Source organism: Physella acuta, unplaced genomic scaffold (genome assembly GCF_028476545.2).
Source record: "Physella acuta isolate Inbredline_101_S28 unplaced genomic scaffold, ASM2847654v3 ptg000562l, whole genome shotgun sequence".
Classification (NCBI taxonomy): domain Eukaryota; kingdom Metazoa; phylum Mollusca; class Gastropoda; family Physidae; genus Physella; species Physella acuta.
The window spans coordinates 2,338,889-2,358,371 of record NW_026732081.1 but is presented as its reverse complement, the minus strand read 5'-3'; the positions used below and the strand labels follow the sequence as shown (position 1 = coordinate 2,358,371).

General features: G+C 38.4%; 1 protein-coding gene across 1 annotated transcript in view; it reads right to left on the bottom strand.

Moving 5' to 3' along the window:
- Positions 1 to 19,181, bottom strand: part of LOC131946524 (uncharacterized) — a 33,465-nt gene extending 14,284 nt beyond the window's left edge. The window contains exons 1-10 of the mRNA XM_059307344.1: positions 19,094 to 19,181; positions 17,820 to 17,906; positions 17,013 to 17,174; positions 16,294 to 16,424; positions 15,849 to 15,956; positions 14,933 to 15,151; positions 12,641 to 12,786; positions 11,655 to 11,811; positions 8,985 to 9,124; positions 5,472 to 5,527 (exon numbers count right to left, since the gene is read on the bottom strand). Coding sequence (XP_059163327.1) covers positions 5,472 to 5,527; positions 8,985 to 9,124; positions 11,655 to 11,811; positions 12,641 to 12,786; positions 14,933 to 15,151; positions 15,849 to 15,956; positions 16,294 to 16,424; positions 17,013 to 17,174; positions 17,820 to 17,906; positions 19,094 to 19,133 — 1,246 coding nt within the window. The 5' untranslated portion in view covers positions 19,134 to 19,181. The remainder of the gene's footprint in view (positions 1 to 5,471; positions 5,528 to 8,984; positions 9,125 to 11,654; positions 11,812 to 12,640; positions 12,787 to 14,932; positions 15,152 to 15,848; positions 15,957 to 16,293; positions 16,425 to 17,012; positions 17,175 to 17,819; positions 17,907 to 19,093) is intronic.
- Positions 19,182 to 19,483: the final 302 nt, after the last annotated feature.

Genomic DNA, 19,483 nt, shown 5'->3' with positions numbered 1-19,483 from the left:
GTTGTTCTTCCTAGTTCTAATTTCACTTGTACTGCTAGGTAATCTCAAAATCAAAAACTTAAATATCATTGTCTCTAGCTCTAACTTTATTACTTGCACTGCTATGTAATCTCAGAATCACACGAGTAAATGTTATCATCACTAGTTCTGATTCCACTAAGCAAACACGGTTTGAATCCTTCTATAAATACTCATCAGTACTCCCAACAATCTAGCTTGACACTCAAGCGGCAGGAAGTTTTCCAGCCACTGGAATAAAACATTTGGCCACTGGTACAAACATCGGGCCACAAAGATAATGGCCACTGGAACGAAGAACATATCTACACGGCAGGAAGATTTCCAGCCACTGGAAGAAAACATTTGGCCACTGGTACAAACATCGGGCCACAAAGATAATGGCCACTGGAACGAAGAACATATCTACACTGCAGAAAGATTTCCAGCCACTGGAATAAAACATTTGGCCACTGGTACAAACATCTGGCCACAAAGATAATGGCCACTGGAACGAAGAACAAATCAACACGGCAGACGTTGGCCACTGATACATCGGCCACATGTATAAACTTCAGGTCACATATATAAATATCTGGAACGAAGCAAATATGTACAGCAACAAAACATCGACTGGGCCAATAATCCAGCCTTAGTGGCCAGCCATAAGGCTGCCACCATCCGAGGCCTAGACCATGGTGTCTAGCCTATGTGTCTGTCAGAGAAAAGAGACCTCAACATAGTCGCCCTTCCTCATATATAGGTTAGTCTCACCCCCCTTATCATCTCCCTAGAGCTATAGAACCCGAGTTGGGCTCCGTCCCATCTCTCGACGTTTGAGATAACACCGGTCACTATGCACCCATGCGTTGCACACCTGATAATTGACCGCTATAGATCTTCCCGTTGTCTCAGGGCTAACGATCGTGTCATACACCGCTCGAGCTAACGTTCGGCCACACGGCACCCCCGCCGCGTTTCACACATAACGACTGACCACCACAGGTCTCTACGCCGCTCGCGTCTAACTATCCGGCCCAGGCGATAATAAGTCCATAAGGTCATCGGAATCGTGTCTGGCGCCCACCTTCCGATCATGAGTCATGATCCAACCGTGACGTCCAGCGGCATGCCCGGACTCAACTTTAGACATAAATCACCGCGGTGTCTTCCCATCATTACGTGTCACTTATGCACGTGCATAGAGCTCGCAGCCCTTAACGACCAGGATGAGCCAATAACATTTTAATTAAATTTTAGATTTCCCTGGCCTGTTCATCCCCAATTTCTTAGATTAACCCCTTGGGTTTCTGTAACTAGCACCTAGTCACCTTAGCCCCTTTAATAAGCACCCAAGTTACTATTACATTTTGGAATAAACAGTAGTATACCAGCCCACAAACCCAAGTTACTATTACATTTTAGGATTAACAGTAGTATACCAGCCCACATATATATATATATATATATATATATATATATATATATATATATATATATATATATATATATATATATATATATATATATATATATATATATATATATATATATATATATATATATATATATATATATATATATATATATATATATATATATATATATATATATCCTAATTTATAAAAGGCCATGTGCGCTCTTCTCTCTCTCTCTCTCTCTGTCTGTCCGCAAAATATTTTCGCCGGACATCACGTCAGAATCGGCTGCGATATATGGATATCTTTATACGGACTTTTGTTGAAAATAATATGTTAGATGTTTTAAATGTATAACCACAAAATTATTTAAAGAAGAAAAATAAAAAATAAAGGCGTATTCGAATGTAGAGAAACAGTATTATTTATGCAACCGGAAAATTGTATAAACTTGAGACAAGAACGCATTTAACAATGACGTCGCTTATTGTTTAAACTAAAAAAAAGAGCACGAAACTGATGACGTCATCTTCCGAGTTTAGAATATAAAGAAATGAACTATTTCATTCAAATATGATTTAGAGCTATGTACGCTATGAAATGTATACAATACGATTTTCTCGGCCTAAACTTAAAAAAGTTATTTTATCTATTTGGATTCTAGATCTAGATCTAGAGATTCTAGATCTAAATATTGATCTCGATCTAGATATTCTAGATCATCTAGATCTAGAGATTCTAGATCTAGATGATCTATAAAGCTAAGTTGTCGGGTGCCCGTTAGGGCACTTCCCGGCGCCGCAGGCGCTTCAAATTTGGCAGGATCTTGCCTTGGGGCGACAGAACACGGGGGCCGGTTGGCCAAAAAGTCTACGATGAGGGGGTCAAAACTGACCTCGACGACCGGCGCCTTATATGGGCGAATTAATTAAGCATTCAAATTCTCAATGTTTTCGAAAGCCTAAGCGAAGCTGGGCAGCATGCCTAGTATATATATATAAAGCAAAGTGGTCAGGTGCCCGATAGGGCACTTCCCGGTGCCGCAGGCGCGTCAAATTTGGCACGGTGGTGCCTTGGGGCCATAGAACACGAGGGCCGGTGACGGTTTGCCGAAAAGTCTACGGAGAAGGGGTCAAAACTGACCTCGACTGACCGGCGCCTTATATGGGCTATATTACGAAAAAAAATTTCCTCCGACGACCCCCCTTGAAATTTTGTGAGGTGGTAGGAGAACGCCTTGGGGTGTCCCAAAAAACTCGCCATGTCCGGGAAAATTCGTTAAATTGGTCAAAACTGACCAGTCGTATTTCCCTATATTATCTTTGTATTTTATGGGAAAAACAGAGGGTGATTTCAAAACGGATTTTAGGGCACTTACCGTCTTTACATCTGGCTAATTTTTTGCATGCTTTTAGGTAAATGGCTTGACCTTTAGGGAAAACTGTCGGTTTCACTGAAAGCCCTCGACGAGGGCTAAAAAGTGACCGCGAGTGAAATTCTCTTTATATGAGCTCTATTACGAAAAAAAATTTCCTCCGACGACCCCCCTTGAAATTTTGTGAGGTGGTAGGAGAACGCCTTGGGGTGTCCCAAAAAACTCGCCATGTCCGGGAAAATTCGTTAAATGGGTCAAAACTGACCAGTCGTATTTCCCTATTTAATCTTTGTATTTTATGGGAAAAACAGAGGGTGATTTCAAAACGGATTTTAGGGCACTTACCGTCTTTACATCTGGCTAATTTTTTGCATGCTCTTAGGTAAATGGCTTGACCTTTAGGGAAAACTGTCGGTTTCGCTCAAAGCCTTCGACGAGGGCTAAAAAGTGACCGCGAGTGAAATTCTCTTTATATGAGCTCTATTACGAAAAAAAATTTCCTCCGACGACCCCCCTTGAAATTTTGTGAGGTGGTAGGAGAACGCCTTGGGGTGTCCCAAAAAACTCGCCATGTCCGGGAAAATTCGTTAAAAAAAATTTCCTCCGACGACCCCCCCTTGAAATTTTGTGAGGTGGTAGGAGAACGCCTTGGGGTGTCCCAAAAAACTCGCCATGTCCGGGAAAATTCGTTAAATGGGTCAAAACTGACCAGTCGTATTTCCCTATATTATCTTTGTATTTTATGGAAAAAACAGAGGGTAATTTGAAAACTGATTTTAGGACACTTACCCTCTTTACATCTTACTAATTTTTTGTATAAACCTCTAAAGCTGACTACGCCGTATGGAAAACTGTTGGTCAGACTTATAGCCCTCTTAGAGGGCTAAAAATGACCGCGAGTGAAATTCTCATTATACAAGATTTGGTCATTTGGTCTTTGAACAGGGGAGGAAACTTTTTAATGTAATAATTTTTAAATATTTTGTATACTCTTTTTAAGAAAAAAACAAAAATCATAAAGTATAGCATTGTTTTAAATAAATATTTTGTTACGAATTAAGTTTTGCATTGAACTGTAATTGTATAAATTAATTGTGAAAGTAATTTATTATAATATTTGATTGATAATATTAAGAAAACCCTTGCAGTTCTAATAACCGTACAAGTAATAAGTTTGCGAATATTCCATCGATTATTTGAGTGACATTAAATTACTCCACTAAAAATTTAGGCCCTAAGCATTTAAGATAGCAGCCAATCACCTAATAATTAATCATTCAATTCCCCAATTTTTTTGAAAACCTAAGCGAAGCTAGGCAGTATGCCTAGTATATATATATATTATATATATATATATATATATATATATATATATATATATATATATATATATATATATATATATATATATATATAATATATATGTATGTATGTATGTATGTATGTATGTATGTATGTATGTATGTATGTATGTATGTATGTGTGTGTGTGTGTGTATGTATATATATATACCTTTAATTATATGTAGTTAGGTAGATATAATATAGATATAGATAATTGAGAAAAATGGCCCGTTGAGGAAGGATACAATGGGCGCTAGGTTGATAGTGCTGTCTATTTTCTCTAAACTAAAACCAAAACCAAAATCACCACCTTAATTCAATTTAACCGGAAACGAAAAATGACATTGAAAACAGATTTTTATCCAGAATCGGTACTTTAATTTATACAAAATATAGGCATATCCCTAAAGCATGCACTTAATCTCATTCATGACAAAAGTCGCATTTAGAGTTTCTTTCAGGCAACCCTACTTGCCCCCCCCCCCCCACACACACACACCACAAAACATGTCTACCATACCATTCAACAAAATATAATTATATACTTTTTCCAGTGTCCGCCCCCTCCCAGAAAATTCTACCCCCGCCCCAAAAAATTCAAGTACCCCCACCCCTCGCCGGGGAGGAAAAAGTCTGAAAGAAACACTGGTCGCATTTGTAGATCATACAAACTAAAGGAAGAACCTGGGCGGGGCTTTGCCCCTACCGGAAGAGATGCATGAAAAAAACTGTGCACGCTTAACACTTTTTAGATTAGAAAAAGTTCCTCCCTCCGGGGAGGAAAAATTATGAAAGAAACACTGGTGTCGCGCTTAGCCACTACCCGAAGAATTGCATGAAAGAAACTGCAAGCAAACCACTTTTTAGATTAGACACATTAATTAGGCGGTAATTTTATTATAGAGTATCGATGAAGAAATGTCTGTTTAGTTGGGGGGGGGGGGGGGTTGGCTTAGACGTTCTTTCACGAGGGTGAGGCTTCGCCCCTACCCGAAGAATTGTATGAATGAAACTCTTCACGCAAACCACTTAGATTAGACAAAATTGGCTTTTTAATTCAATGTTTACTTGAGAATCAATGACGTCATATTACTGTGTGCACTCTCCGGCTTGATAATATTTTCTACTATATGCTATATGTGACAAAATATTTCGTTTTCGTTTTACTATGAAACTTTTTATTTTGCTTGTGTTTTCTCTATAGCGTTCTTGTCAAATAGATAGATACACAGATAGAAACTATTAGTATAGATGCCTATAATGTAAACAATTTAGATGCCTATAATGTAAACAATTTGATAAAATCAGTATAATCATTTTTGTAATGTCAAGCTTTACCTTCAGGTCTACCTGGGCACCGCTTCCGTCCTTCCCCTTTGCAAGTCCATTCAAACCTGAAAAAGTAGAACATAAGTTATAGAAAAATATTGTGCTGAGTAGCCTAGTCAAGGAGATAGTAAAGTAGATAGTCTTGTATAGAGTAAAGTAGTAAAGTAGATAGTCTTGTATAAAGTAAAGTAGTAGATTGTTAGGGACATTGTACTGTGTAGGTCTACAGCTAGATGAAACATAATTTTTAGTCCTATGAATTTGGATTTTACTCAAAACTTGCCATGGTAGATAATTAGAGAGCAGGGTAGATAGTCAGATAGATAGACTGATAATTAGGTAGATGGTAAAGTAGGAAGTAAGAAAGGCAGGTAGAGAATGAGATAGACAGTAAGGTAGACAGTTGGTAGCTGGTATGGTAGAAAGTAAAGTAGATATTTAAGGAAATAGGTAGGACATAGGCAGGTTGTAAACAACTTACTTTAGTGTAAGTTTGTAGGACATTAGACAGATTGTAAACAACTTACTTTGGTGTATGTTTGTAGGACATTTGCCAAATTGTAAACAACTTACTTTGGTGTCAGTTCAGGGTAGTCAGGAAGATGGTAAGGTAGATAGTTAAGTAGATATTTAAGGAAATAGGTAGGACATTAGGCAGATTGTAAACAACTTACTTTGGTGTAAGTTTGTAGGACATTAGGCAGATTGTAAACAACTTACTTTGGTGTCAGTTCAGGGTAGTCAGGGAGATGGTAAGGTAGATAGTTAAGTAGATATTTAAGGAAATAGGTAGGACATTAGGCAGATTGTAAACAACTTACTTTGGTGTAAGTTTGTAGGACATTAGGCAGATTGTAAACAACTTACTTTGGTGTAAGTTTGTAGGATATTAGGCAGATTGTTAACAACTTACTTTGGTGTAAGTTCAGGGTAGTCAGGGAGATGGTAAGGTAGATAGTTAAGTAGATATTTAAGGAAATAGGTAGGACATTAGGCAGATTGTAAACAACTTACTTTGGTGTAAGTTTGTAGGACATTAGGCAGATTGTAAACAACTTACTTTGGTGTCAGTTCAGGGTAGTCAAGGAGATAGTAAAGTAGATAGTTATGTATAGAGTAAAGTAGTAAAGTAGATAGTCTTGTATAAAGTAAAGTAGTAGATTGTTAGGGACATTGTACTGTGTAGGTCTACAGCTAGATGAAACATAATTTTTAGTCCTATGAATTTGGATTTTACTCAAAACTTGCCATGGTAGATAATTAGAGAGCAGGGTAGATAGTCAGATAGATAGATTGATAATTAGGTAGATGGTAAAGTAGGAAGTAAGAAAGGCAGGTAGAGAATGAGATAGACAGTAAGGTAGACAGTTGGTAGCTGGTATGGTAGAAAGTAAAGTAGATATTTAAGGAAATAGGTAGGACATAGGCAGGTTGTAAACAACTTACTTTAGTGTAAGTTTGTAGGACATTAGACAGATTGTAAACAACTTACTTTGGTGTAAGTTTGTAGGACATTAGGCAGATTGTAAACAACTTACTTTGGTGTCAGTTCAGGGTAGTCAGGGAGATGGTAAGGTAGATAGTTAAGTAGATATTTAAGGAAATAGGTAGGACATTAGGCAGATTGTAAACAACTTACTTTAGTGTAAGTTTGTAGGACATTAGACAGATTGTAAACAACTTACTTTGGTGTAAGTTTGTAGGACATTAGGCAAATTGTAAACAACTTACTTTGGTGTCAGTTCAGGGTAGTCAGGAAGATGGTAAGGTAGATAGTTGAGTAGATATTTAAGGAAATAGGTAGGACATTAGGCAGATTGTAAACAACTTACTTTGGTGTAAGTTTGTAGGACATTAGGCAGATTGTAAACAACTTACTTTGGTGTCAGTTCAGGGTAGTCAGGGAGATGGTAAGGTAGATAGTTAAGTAGATATTTAAGGAAATAGGTAGGACATTAGGCAGATTGTAAACAACTTACTTTGGTGTAAGTTTGTAGGACATTAGGCAGATTGTAAACAACTTACTTTGGTGTAAGTTTGTAGGATATTAGGCAGATTGTTAACAACTTACTTTGGTGTAAGTTCAGGGTAGTCAGGGAGATGGTAAGGTAGATAGTTAAGTAGATATTTAAGGAAATAGGTAGGACATTAGGCAGATTGTAAACAACTTACTTTGGTGTAAGTTTGTAGGACATTAGGCAGATTGTAAACAACTTACTTTGGTGTCAGTTCAGGGTAGTCAAGGAGATAGTAAAGTAGATAGTTATGTATAGAGTAAAGTAGTAAAGTAGATAGTCTTGTATAAAGTAAAGTAGTAGATTGTTAGGGACATTGTACTGTGTAGGTCTACAGCTAGATGAAACATAATTTTTAGTCCTATGAATTTGGATTTTACTCAAAACTTGCCATGGTAGATAATTAGAGAGCAGGGTAGATAGTCAGATAGATAGATTGATAATTAGGTAGATGGTAAAGTAGGAAGTAAGAAAGGCAGGTAGAGAATGAGATAGACAGTAAGGTAGACAGTTGGTAGCTGGTATGGTAGAAAGTAAAGTAGATATTTAAGGAAATAGGTAGGACATAGGCAGGTTGTAAACAACTTACTTTAGTGTAAGTTTGTAGGACATTAGGCAAATTGTAAACAACTTACTTTGGTGTAAGTTTGTAGGACATTAGCCAAATTGTAAACAACTTACTTTGGTGTCAGTTCAGGGTAGTCAGGAAGATGGTAAGGTAGATAGTTAAGTAGATATTTAAGGAAATAGGTAGGACATTAGGCAGATTGTAAACAACTTACTTTGGTGTAAGTTTGTAGGACATTAGGCAAATTGTAAACAACTTACTTTGGTGTCAGTTCAGGGTAGTCAGGAAGATGGTAAGGTAGATAGTTAAGTAGATATTTATGGAAATAGGTAGGACATTAGGCAGATTGTAAACAACTTACTTTGGTGTAAGTTTGTAGGACATTAGGCAAATTGTAAACAACTTACTTTGGTGTCAGTTCAGGGTAGTCAGGAAGATGGTAAGGTAGATAGTTAAGTAGATATTTATGGAAATAGGTAGGACATTAGGCAGATTGTAAACAACTTACTTTGGTGTAAGTTTGTAGGACATTAGGCAAATTGTAAACAACTTACTTTGGTGTCAGTTCAGGGTAGTCAGGAAGATGGTAAGGTAGATAGTTAAGTAGATATTTATGGAAATAGGTAGGACATTAGGCAGATTGTAAACAACTTACTTTGGTGTAAGTTTGTAGGACATTAGGCAGATTGTAAACAACTTACTTTGGTGTAAGTTTGTAGGATATTAAGCAGATTGTTAACAACTTACTTTGGTGTAAGTTTGTAGGATATTAGGCAGATTGTTAACAACTTACTTCGGTGTCAGTTCAGGGTAGTCAGGGAGATGGTAAACAACTTACTTTGGTGTCAGTTCAGGGTAGTCAGGGAGATGGTAAGGTAGATAGTTAAGTAGATATTTAAGGAAATAGGTAGGACATTAGGCAGATTGTAAACAACTTACTTTGGTGTCAGTTCAGGGTAGTCAGGAAGATGGTAATCTGCTGAGAGGGTAAGTCTTTGACCCGAGACCCAGTCCACCTTTTTGTAAGGTGGGTTGATTCGACCAATCAGCTCATAGGCTGGAACTATCTCAATATAGCCCTGAGTTGGAAACACATTCATGTATATATTTGGAACATACTTTAGAACCTTTTACAATGCTTTGTATTACTTACTAGCAGACCCAGACAGATATAACATTTTTAAGGGTCACCAATCGTGTATTTTTAGATGTGTGACCTTGATTTCTAATACTAAGTAATTAAAATGTAACAAAGCCGGGGTGATATTTCTTGGATGGTAGATGTTAGGTGCAGGTTTGTCCACACTACAGCCCCTGGGATTAATATATGAATGCCTTGAATGTACAGGTTAATCACCTTCCATAAAAGTAAGGTTTTACACCCCTTGGCCACTGCACAGGTGTCACTGGCACAGCAGGGTGCTCTAGGAAGCCACAAGTTCAACTAGAGGCCCAGTGTGAGATCCCTGATACTGCAGGATGCTCTAGGAAGCCACAAATTCAACTAGAGGCCCAGTGTGAGATCCCTGACACTGCAGGATGCTCTAGGAAGCCACAAGTTCAACTAGAGGCCCAGTGTGAGATCCCTGATACTGCAGGATGCTCTAGGAAGCCACAAGTTCAACTAGAGGCCCAGTGTGAGATCCCTGACACTGCAGGATGCTCTAGGAAGCCACAAGTTCAACTAGAGGCCCAGTGTGAGATCCCTGATACTGCAGGGTGCTCTAGGAAGCCACAAATTCAACTACAGCAGAGGCCCAGTGTGAGATCCCTGACACTGCAGGATGCTCTAGGAAGCCACAAGTTCAACTAGAGGCCCAGTGTGAGATCCCTGATACTGCAGGGTGCTCTAGGAAGCCACAAATTCAACTACAGCAGAGGCCCAGTGTGAGATCCCTGACACTGCAGGATGCTTTAGGAAGCCACAAGTTCAACTACAGCAGAGGCCCAGTGTGAGATCCCTGACACTGCAGGATGCTCTAGGAAGCCACAGGTTCAACTACAGCAGAGGCCCAGTGTGAGATCCCTGACACTGCAGGATGCTCTAGGAAGCCACAAGTTCAACTAGAGGCCCAGTGTGAGATCCCTGACACTGCAGGATGCTCTAGGAAGCCACAAATTCAACTACAGCAGAGGCCCAGTGTGAGATCCCTGACACTGCAGGATGCTCTAGGAAGCCACAGGTTCAACTACAGCAGAGGCCCAGTGTGAGATCCCTGATACTGCAGGATGCTCTAGGAAGCCACAAATTCAACTACAGCAGAGGCCCAGTGTGAGATCCCTGACACTGCAGGATGCTCTAGGAAGCCACAAATTCAACTAGAGGCCCAGTGTGAGATCCCTGATACTGCAGGATGCTCTAGGAAGCCACAAATTCAACTAGAGGCCCAGTGTGAGATCCCTGATACTGCAGGATGCTCTAGGAAGCCACAAATTCAACTACAGCAGAGGCCCAGTGTGAGATCCCTGACACTGCAGGATGCTCTAGGAAGCCACAAGTTCAACTAGAGGCCCAGTGTGAGATCCCTGATACTGCAGGATGCTCTAGGAAGCCACAAATTCAACTACAGCAGAGGCCCAGTGTGAGATCCCTGACACTGCAGGATGCTCTAGGAAGCCACAAATTCAACTAGAGGCCCAGTGTGAGATCCCTGATACTGCAGGATGCTCTAGGAAGCCACAAATTCAACTACAGCAGAGGCCCAGTGTGAGATCCCTGACACTGCAGGATGCTCTAGGAAGCCACAAGTTCAACTAGAGGCCCAGTGTGAGATCCCTGATACTGCAGGATGCTCTAGGAAGCCACAAATTCAACTACAGCAGAGGCCCAGTGTGAGATCCCTGACACTGCAGGATGCTCTAGGAAGCCACAAATTCAACTAGAGGCCCAGTGTGAGATCCCTGATACTGCAGGATGCTCTAGGAAGCCACAAATTCAACTACAGCAGAGGCCCAGTGTGAGATCCCTGATACTGCAGGGTGCTCTAGGAAGCCACAGGTTCAACTACAGCAGAGGCCCAGTGTGAGATCCCTGATACTGCAGGGTGCTCTAGGAAGCCACAGGTTCAACTACAGCAGAGGCCCAGTGTGAGATCCCTGATACTGCAGGATGCTCTAGGAAGCCACAAATTTAACTAGAGGCCCAGTGTGAGATCCCTGACACTGCAGGATGCTCTAGGAAGACACAGGTTCAACTACAGCAGAGGCCCAGTGTGAACCCTGGTTTGGTTTAGTCACCCATGTAGTAGCCCACCATGTCCCTAGTGTAGGGTGTTCATTGAAATGACAATAAGTGCCATAGTGCTTATAGGGGAGCCCAGGGTGCCTGTACTCAGGTAGCCAGTAGGAAACTGGGCACACCTAACCATACTCTACTGCAGGAGTGCCTGATGGCAGTCCTAGTTTGATTTAGTCACTGAGTTTAGTAGTCCACTGTTTACCTAGTAAGTGTCACTTTTTAAAACTAACATAGGCTCCAGAGAGCTCCCAGGGCAGATGTGCTTGCTACAGCTTGACCATTGAATCAAGTAGTAACACTGACTCTCTGTGCAGAACCCAGGTGCTAACAGCTGCTTAAATACTTCAAAATGTAACCAGTGAAAGACTTACACAAACAACAGATTTTAGCTCCAACTTCTTCTGTATAAAGGCCACAGCACAGATGAAATATATCCCTAAAGGCAAGGTGTTTTTTGGTATGATGTCCTTTTTACCTTTCTGGTCGGTAATTGGAATGGCCCCAGACTTGGCCAGTAGTGAATTAATACTGAAATTTTGATTAAAGACATGGGTTGTTTTTTAACAGAACTTCATCAGGTTAACATTTCTAATAAACCAAATGTAAAAACTATAGAGTCACAACAGTTTTTTAAAGATTTCTTCTAATTGTTTACTCTAAGCAAATATTCAAAGATGTGTTCTTCCTCATCAAAACTAAAACAAACCTGATTCCACCCAAAGAATTCAAACTTAACTAATCTTTTTTACTGTGTAGAACTTAACCAAACCTGAATAACTGTGTAGCCTGATTGATTGGTCTGAATCATAATCAATTCCTGAATAAAAGTTTAAACTTTTATAACACCCAACTTGAGTGATTTAAACTGAACCAAAATCCAGCATTGAAGTTTAATACATAAGCCCTAACTGTTGACAAAAACTAAGCTTGACCGTTGACAAAAGCCTGACTAATGACAAAATCTTAAAAGCCTGACTAATGACAAAATCTTAAAAGCCTGACTAATGACAAAATCTTAAAAGCCTGACTAATGACAAAATCTTAAAAGCCTGACTAATGACAAAATCTTAAAAGCCTGGCTAATGACAAAATCTTAAAAGCCTGACTAATGACAAAATCTAAAAAGCCTGACTAATGACAAAATCTAAAAAGCCTGACTAATGACAAAATCTAAAAAACCTGACTGTTGACAAAAACTAAAAACCTGACTGTTGACAAAAACTAAAAACCTCGCTGTTGACAAAAACTAAAAGCCTGACTAATGACAAAATCTAAAAAGCCTGACTAATGACAAAATCTAAAAAACCTGACTGTTGACAAAAACTAAAATCTGACTGTTGACAAAAGCCTGACTTACTCCACAAGAGCCAGGTCCTCATGTCTCATGCACCTCTTGGGGTTCTTGATGTACTCCTCCTCCATCTTAAAGTAGATCCACTCCAGCCTGGGGAAGTCTTTACACACAGCTTCAGGGGAGAGCTTCACTTCAAACAAGTTGTAGCGCTTTAGAGAGTCACATCAATAAGTTGTAGCACTTTAGAGAGTTATATCAACAAGTTGTAGCGCTTTAGAGAGTTACATCAATAAGTTGTAGCACTTTAGAGAGTTATATCAACAAGTTGTAGCGCTTTAGAGAGTTACATCAAGTACATTGTAGCGCTTTAGAGAGTTACATCAAGTACATTGTAGCACTTTAGAGAGTTACATCAAGTAAATTGTAGCACTTTAGAGAGTTACATCAAGTACATTGTAGCACTTTAGAGAGTTACATCAACAAGTTGTAGCACTTTAGAGAGTTACATCAAGTACATTGTAGCGCTTTAGAGAGTTACATCAAGTACATTGTAGCACTTTAGAGAGTTACATCAACAAGTTGTAGCACTTTAGAGAGTTACATCAACAAGTTGTAGCACTTTAGAGAGTTACATCAAGTAAATTGTAGCGCTTTAGTGAGTTATATCAAGTAAATGGTAGCACTTTAGAGAGTTACATCAAGTAATTTGTAGCACTTAAGAGAGTTACATCAAGTAAATTGTAGCACTTTAGAGAGTTACAACAAGTAAATTGTAGCGCTTTAGAGAGTTACATCAAGTACATTGTAGCGCTTTAGAGAGTTACATCAAGTACATTGTAGCACTTTAGAGAGTTACATCAACAAGCTGTAGCACTTTAGAGAGTTACATCAACAAGTTGTAGCACTTTAGAGAGTTACATCAAGTAAATTGTGGCACTTTAGAGAGTTACATCAAGTAAATTGTAGCGCTTTGGAGAGTTACATCAACAAGTTGTAGCGCCTTAGAGAGTTAAATCAACAAGTTGTAGCACTTTAGAGAGTTACATCAAGTAAGTTGTAGCGCTTTAGAGAGTTACATCAACAAGTTGTAGCACTTTAGAGAGTTACATCAAGTAAATTGTAGCGCTTTAGTGAGTTATATCAAGTAAATTGTAGCACTTTAGAGAGTTACATCAAGTAAATTGTAGCACTTTTGAGAGTTACATCAAGTAAATTGTAGTGCTTTAGAGAGTTGCATCAAGTAAATTGTAGCGCTTTAGAGAGTTACATCAAGTAAATTGTAGCGCTTTAGAGAGTTACATCAAGTACATTATAGCGCTTTAGAGAGTTATATAAAGTACATTGTAGCACTTTAGAGAGTTACATCAACAAGCTGTAGCACTTTAGAGAGTTACATCAACAAGTTGTAGCACTTTAGAGAGTTACATCAAGTAAATTGTGGCACTTTAGAGAGTTACATCAAGTAAATTGTAGCGCTTTAGAGAGTTACATCAACAAGTTGTAGTGCTTTAGAGAGTTAAATCAACAAGTTGTAGCACTTTAGAGAGTTATATCAACAAGTTGTAGCGTTTTAGAGAGTTACATCATGTAAATTGTAGCGCTTTAGAGAGTTACATCAAGTAAATTGTAGCACTTTAGAGAGTTACATCAAGTAAATTGTAGCACTTTAGAGAGTTACATCAAGTAAATTGTAGCACTTTAGAGAGTTACATCAAGTAAGTTGTAGCGCTTTAGAGAGTTATATCAACAAGTTGTAGCGCTTTAGAGAGTTACATCAAGTAAATTGTAGTACTTTAGAGAGTTACATCAAGTAAATTGTAGCACTTTAGAGAGTTACATCAAGTAAATTGTAGCACTTTAGAGAGTTACATCAAGTAAATTGTAGCACTTTAGAGAGTTACATCAAGTAAGTTGTAGCGCTTTAGAGAGTTATATCAACAAGTTGTAGCGCTTTAGAGAGTTACATCAAGTAAATTGTAGTACTTTAGAGTTACATCAAGTAAATTGTAGCACTTTAGAGAGTTACATCAAGTAAATTGTAGCACTTTAGAGAGTTACATCAAGTAAAATGTTGAAGGAATAGGTCCCATTTATCCAACATCAAAGTGTATAATTTTACCAGTTTTAAAGGGAGCATTGCTTACAGAAAATAAGATTACTAGAAAAATACAAAATATTGGATCAGGTGAAACATTTTCGTACATTAAAATCATTGTAAATAGTTTTAGAATTATTAATAAGGCAAATATATCAATAAACATACTAATATATATACAAGTCAATGTATAACATACAAGTATAAGCATGATATACAAGTATGGGCATGACATACATAAAAGAGTAATGTTTCCATACCTGTCTCTTGTACTCCTTACGTTGAGTCAGGTACAATCCAGTACCCGGTAGCTGTAGATTTACCAGGCAGTGCCCTATGTCAACATCTTTGTAACGTACATCAAAGACCAGAACCTTCTCCACATATTCAATGATTCCAGGAACAGCTTTCACCGTAACCATCTCAGGCTTCATAAAGCGCAGAACAAAGTGGATGTAGAAGTGGTAGGTGGTGCGTGACTGAAAGACAACAGTGACATCAGCATGACATCAGATGACATGTCATAAAGTGGATGTAGAAGTGGTAGGTGGTGCGTGACTGAAAGACAACAGTGACATCAGCATGACATTAGATGACATGTCATAAAGTGGATGTAGAAGTGGTAGGTGTTGCGTGACTGAAAGACAACAGTGACATCATCAGCATGACTTCAGATGACATATCACATGTAGAAGTTGGTGATTTAAAAAGTTATAATGCTATGACAGAACACATTTAAGATCTGACTGCCCCATAACTTACATTAAATATCTGAATGAACCACTCACTCCCCTTAATCTCTGAATGAACCACTCACTTCCCTTACATTAAATCTCTGAATGAACCACTCACTCCCCTTACATTAAATCTCTGAATGAACCACTCACTCCCCTTACATTAAATCTCTGAATGAACCACTCACTCCCCTTACATTAAATCTCTGAATGAACCACTCACTCCCCTTACATTAAATCTCTGAATGAACCACTCACTCCCCTTACATTAAATCTCTGAATGAACCACCCACTCCCCTTACATTAAATCTCTGAATGAACCACTCACTCCCCTTACATTAAATATCTGAATGAACCACCCACTCCCCTTACATTAAATCTCTGAATGAACCACTCACTTCCCTTACATTAAATTTCTGAATGAACCACCCACTCCCCTTACATTAAATCTCTGAATGAACCACTCTTTCCCCTTGACGTAACTGTAATCACGATGAAAGTCGATGTCACAAGTCTCAAACTGAGCACTCTCTTCATCCTCTGCTTGCATCTGTAAAAAACATTTTGATTGGTTGACTGTAATTTATTTATAGCTAAGTAGAGCAAAGTTCTCATTGGCTAACTTTATACAGCTTTCTGCAGCAGAGGTAATAAACAGTATTTTTATTAGTTATGTATGTTTTTTGTAGGATATTTTTACTATGGAGAATTGTACTTAATGTACATTCATAACTATTGTAGTTGATTTTTTAGAGGGATATGTTCCTAGTTTTAAATATTGTCTAGTTTAAACAACTAGTTATAGGTCCACAACATGTTCTTTATAAGTTTTATGTCAAATTGATCCAACGTTTTAGAAAAGCTTAAACAGAAAATGGCGCCAATACCTTGTAGATGAAATTCGGAGGACTCAAGGGGTTAGACTGGTATGCTGAACCCAGACTGAACAAGAAAAAAATGTCCACTAAGTCACCCAAAGCTGGGTTCAAGTTGAAGGAGATAAACTCCACAATGGCATCTGTTGTAATAGACAAAAATCACAGCATTACAATAATTATTGATCATCAGACGGTGTGGTCGAGTCGGTAAAGCTCATCGTTGCTAAACCGAAAAGTTTCGAGTTCGAACCCTCAGGCAGATGCGGCTCGTTAGCTGGGGACAGCCACAATTCTAGGAAAGACAACTTCAAAATCAAAACAACTGCTGCCTTGTAGTTTGTTCTCGGTTGGACAAAGGCTATGGAAGCAAATCCAAAAAGAAAAGCAGGCTGAAATCGGAGTCAATGACCTCAATGGCGCATAACCAGTTGACACGTATCCTTAATTTGTGATGGAGGAGTGGTCGAGTCTGCAAAAAGCTCATGGTTGATAAATTCGAAAAAAGTCTCGAGTTCAAGCCCTCCTGCAGAAAAGGCACGATCCCTTCCAACACTAAAAATTAAGAACGAGGAAGAAGATGATCAGAAATTATTTCTTATAATACCAAATGTTGGGGTGGTAGGGGGAATTGTTACCTTGACAGTTTCTATGGAACAAAGGTGGGGGGGATAGGGGGGATATTTACCTTGACAGTTGCAGTGGAACAAAGGTAGTGGGGGGATTGTTACCTTGACAGGTGCCATGGTACATTCTCTTGTTATCACCACAGATGCAGACATATGCACGGTGCAGGTCAGTGCAGGTTTGATCAGGGCAGGGGTCACTCAAACAATCATTTATTGATGTTTCACAGCGCATGCCCTCCCAGCCTGGCTTACAGATGCATTCACCTGAAAGTGACATTACAATGACCTGAAAGTTACATCATAATCACCTGCATCTTACATTAAAATTACATGAAAGTTACAGATACTTTCAGACAGTTAGTGACCTTAAGACAGCCAGTAACCCCAAGATAACCAGTGACCTTAAGATGACCAGTGACCTTAAGACAACCATAGACCTTAAGACAACCATAGACCATAAGACAACCAGTGACCTTAAGACAACCAGTGACCTTAAGACAACCAGTGACCTTAAGACAACCATAGACCATAAGACAACCAGTGACCTTAAGACAACCAGTGACCTTAAGACAACCAGTGACCTTTAGACAACCAGTGACCTTAAGACAACCATAGACCTTAAGACAACCAGTGACCTTAAGACAACCATAGACCTTAAGACAACCATAGACCTTTAGACAACCAGTGACCATAAGACAACCAGTGACCTTAAGACAACCCGTGACCTTAAGACAACCAGTGACCTTAAGACAACCATAGACCTTAAGACAACCATAGACCCTAAGACAACCAGTGACCATAAGACAACCAGTGACCTTTAGACAACCAGTGACCTTAAGACAACCAGTGACCTTAAGACAGACACACATACTACAAGACAGGTACAGTTACCTGTGATGAACTAATTACCTGTAGAGAGCTCACAGGTTACAGTATTTTCAGCCTTGCAGCTACAGGTCTTCAAACACCCAGGTCCATAAGAGTTCCAGTGACATTCTGAATCAGGTTAGACAGTTGATGTTAGCATAGACATTATAAATTTTAAAAATTTTTTTATAGTTTATCAAGTACTAGCCGTCCCGGCCAGGCCCTGCTCTGGCTTCTGTGAAAAACCTTTCTGTTAAAGACCATTACCTGTGTGTTTAGTAATCATCATAAACCCGGCATTGCCCACCCAAACCACAACCAACCAAAACCAAAACAACAAAACGCAAACATAACGCTAACACAATTACAAATACAAACGAAAACAAAAACTTAACAACAAACACAACCACACCCACAAACACCAATACAAACACAAAGAAAAAACAAACAAAAAAGCAAACGAAAACAAAAACCTAACAACAAACCCAACCACAAACACCAATACCAACAAAAAAAAAATCAACGAAAAAAGCAAACGAAAACAAACCAAATCCAAACGCAAAACCAACCAAAAACACAAATACAAACCCAAACAAAAAAAAACACAAACAAAAACGAAAAAAGAAAGAACAAAAACGAACCAAATTAAAACGCAACCACTAACGCAAACCCACCTAAACACAAAGAAAACACTAACGCGAACATAAACGCCCGGGGCGGAATCACCTGTTTTAGCTTAATGAACGACTATAGTACCCCAACTTATTCACAGTCTTTTGCACTCACTTAAACGAACGCGCCTGTTTCAATTTAATAAACAATTTTAATACTCCAAGCTTATCCGTAAAATACCTACAACATTTGCACTTGATCAATCCCCGCTAATTATGTAATTATTTTTTTTCCCAACACCAAAACAAAGTAATTAAAAAGTAAATTATTTTCACGGAATGCAATGGTTTTATAAAGGGAAGTAATTGTGTTTTTCCTAATTTATCAAAGGGAAGTAAGTGCTATAGGACTAAATAAAGACATAATTAGAATTTTTGTAAAAGATGATATTTTTTTTAAAACTTGTGTTTAATGAACATGCCGACAATTATTACTATAATTTGAAAAATGAAAATTATTTCCCAACACTTTCAATAGTAATTTTTTAGCTCATAAATTTAGACAAATGCGCACGATAATTTTCTAACACTTAAATTCGTACAATTCCAACGACATACAAATGCATTACATACAGAACTGAGCTTTATATATTAGATTGATGAATGCCTTTAATCTAAACAACAATGGTTATCACGGTTACTTACGTTGACAGTTTCCATTCACCGACAACGTGTATCCCATCATACATAAACATTTATACGAGCCAGGTGTATTTTGGCAATATGTGTACTGTTCCAAACACGGCCTAATAATTTGAAAAAATATGTTCACATTTTTGTATCTTAAAAATTTTGCAGAATAAAAATTAACAATAATTGTGATAATTCAAATAAATTGTAAACTTTATCCATAAAATACTCTGCACATTAAATGACACAAAAGAATGAATGAAAATAGATAAAAGCACATTTAATGTAGCTTACATTACAGTAGACCTATATACTAAAAGAAATATATAATGCCTGACATATGACACTCACGTAACATCACCATCATGGCATTCGTCAATGTCAATGTTACAAAATGTCCCCCTG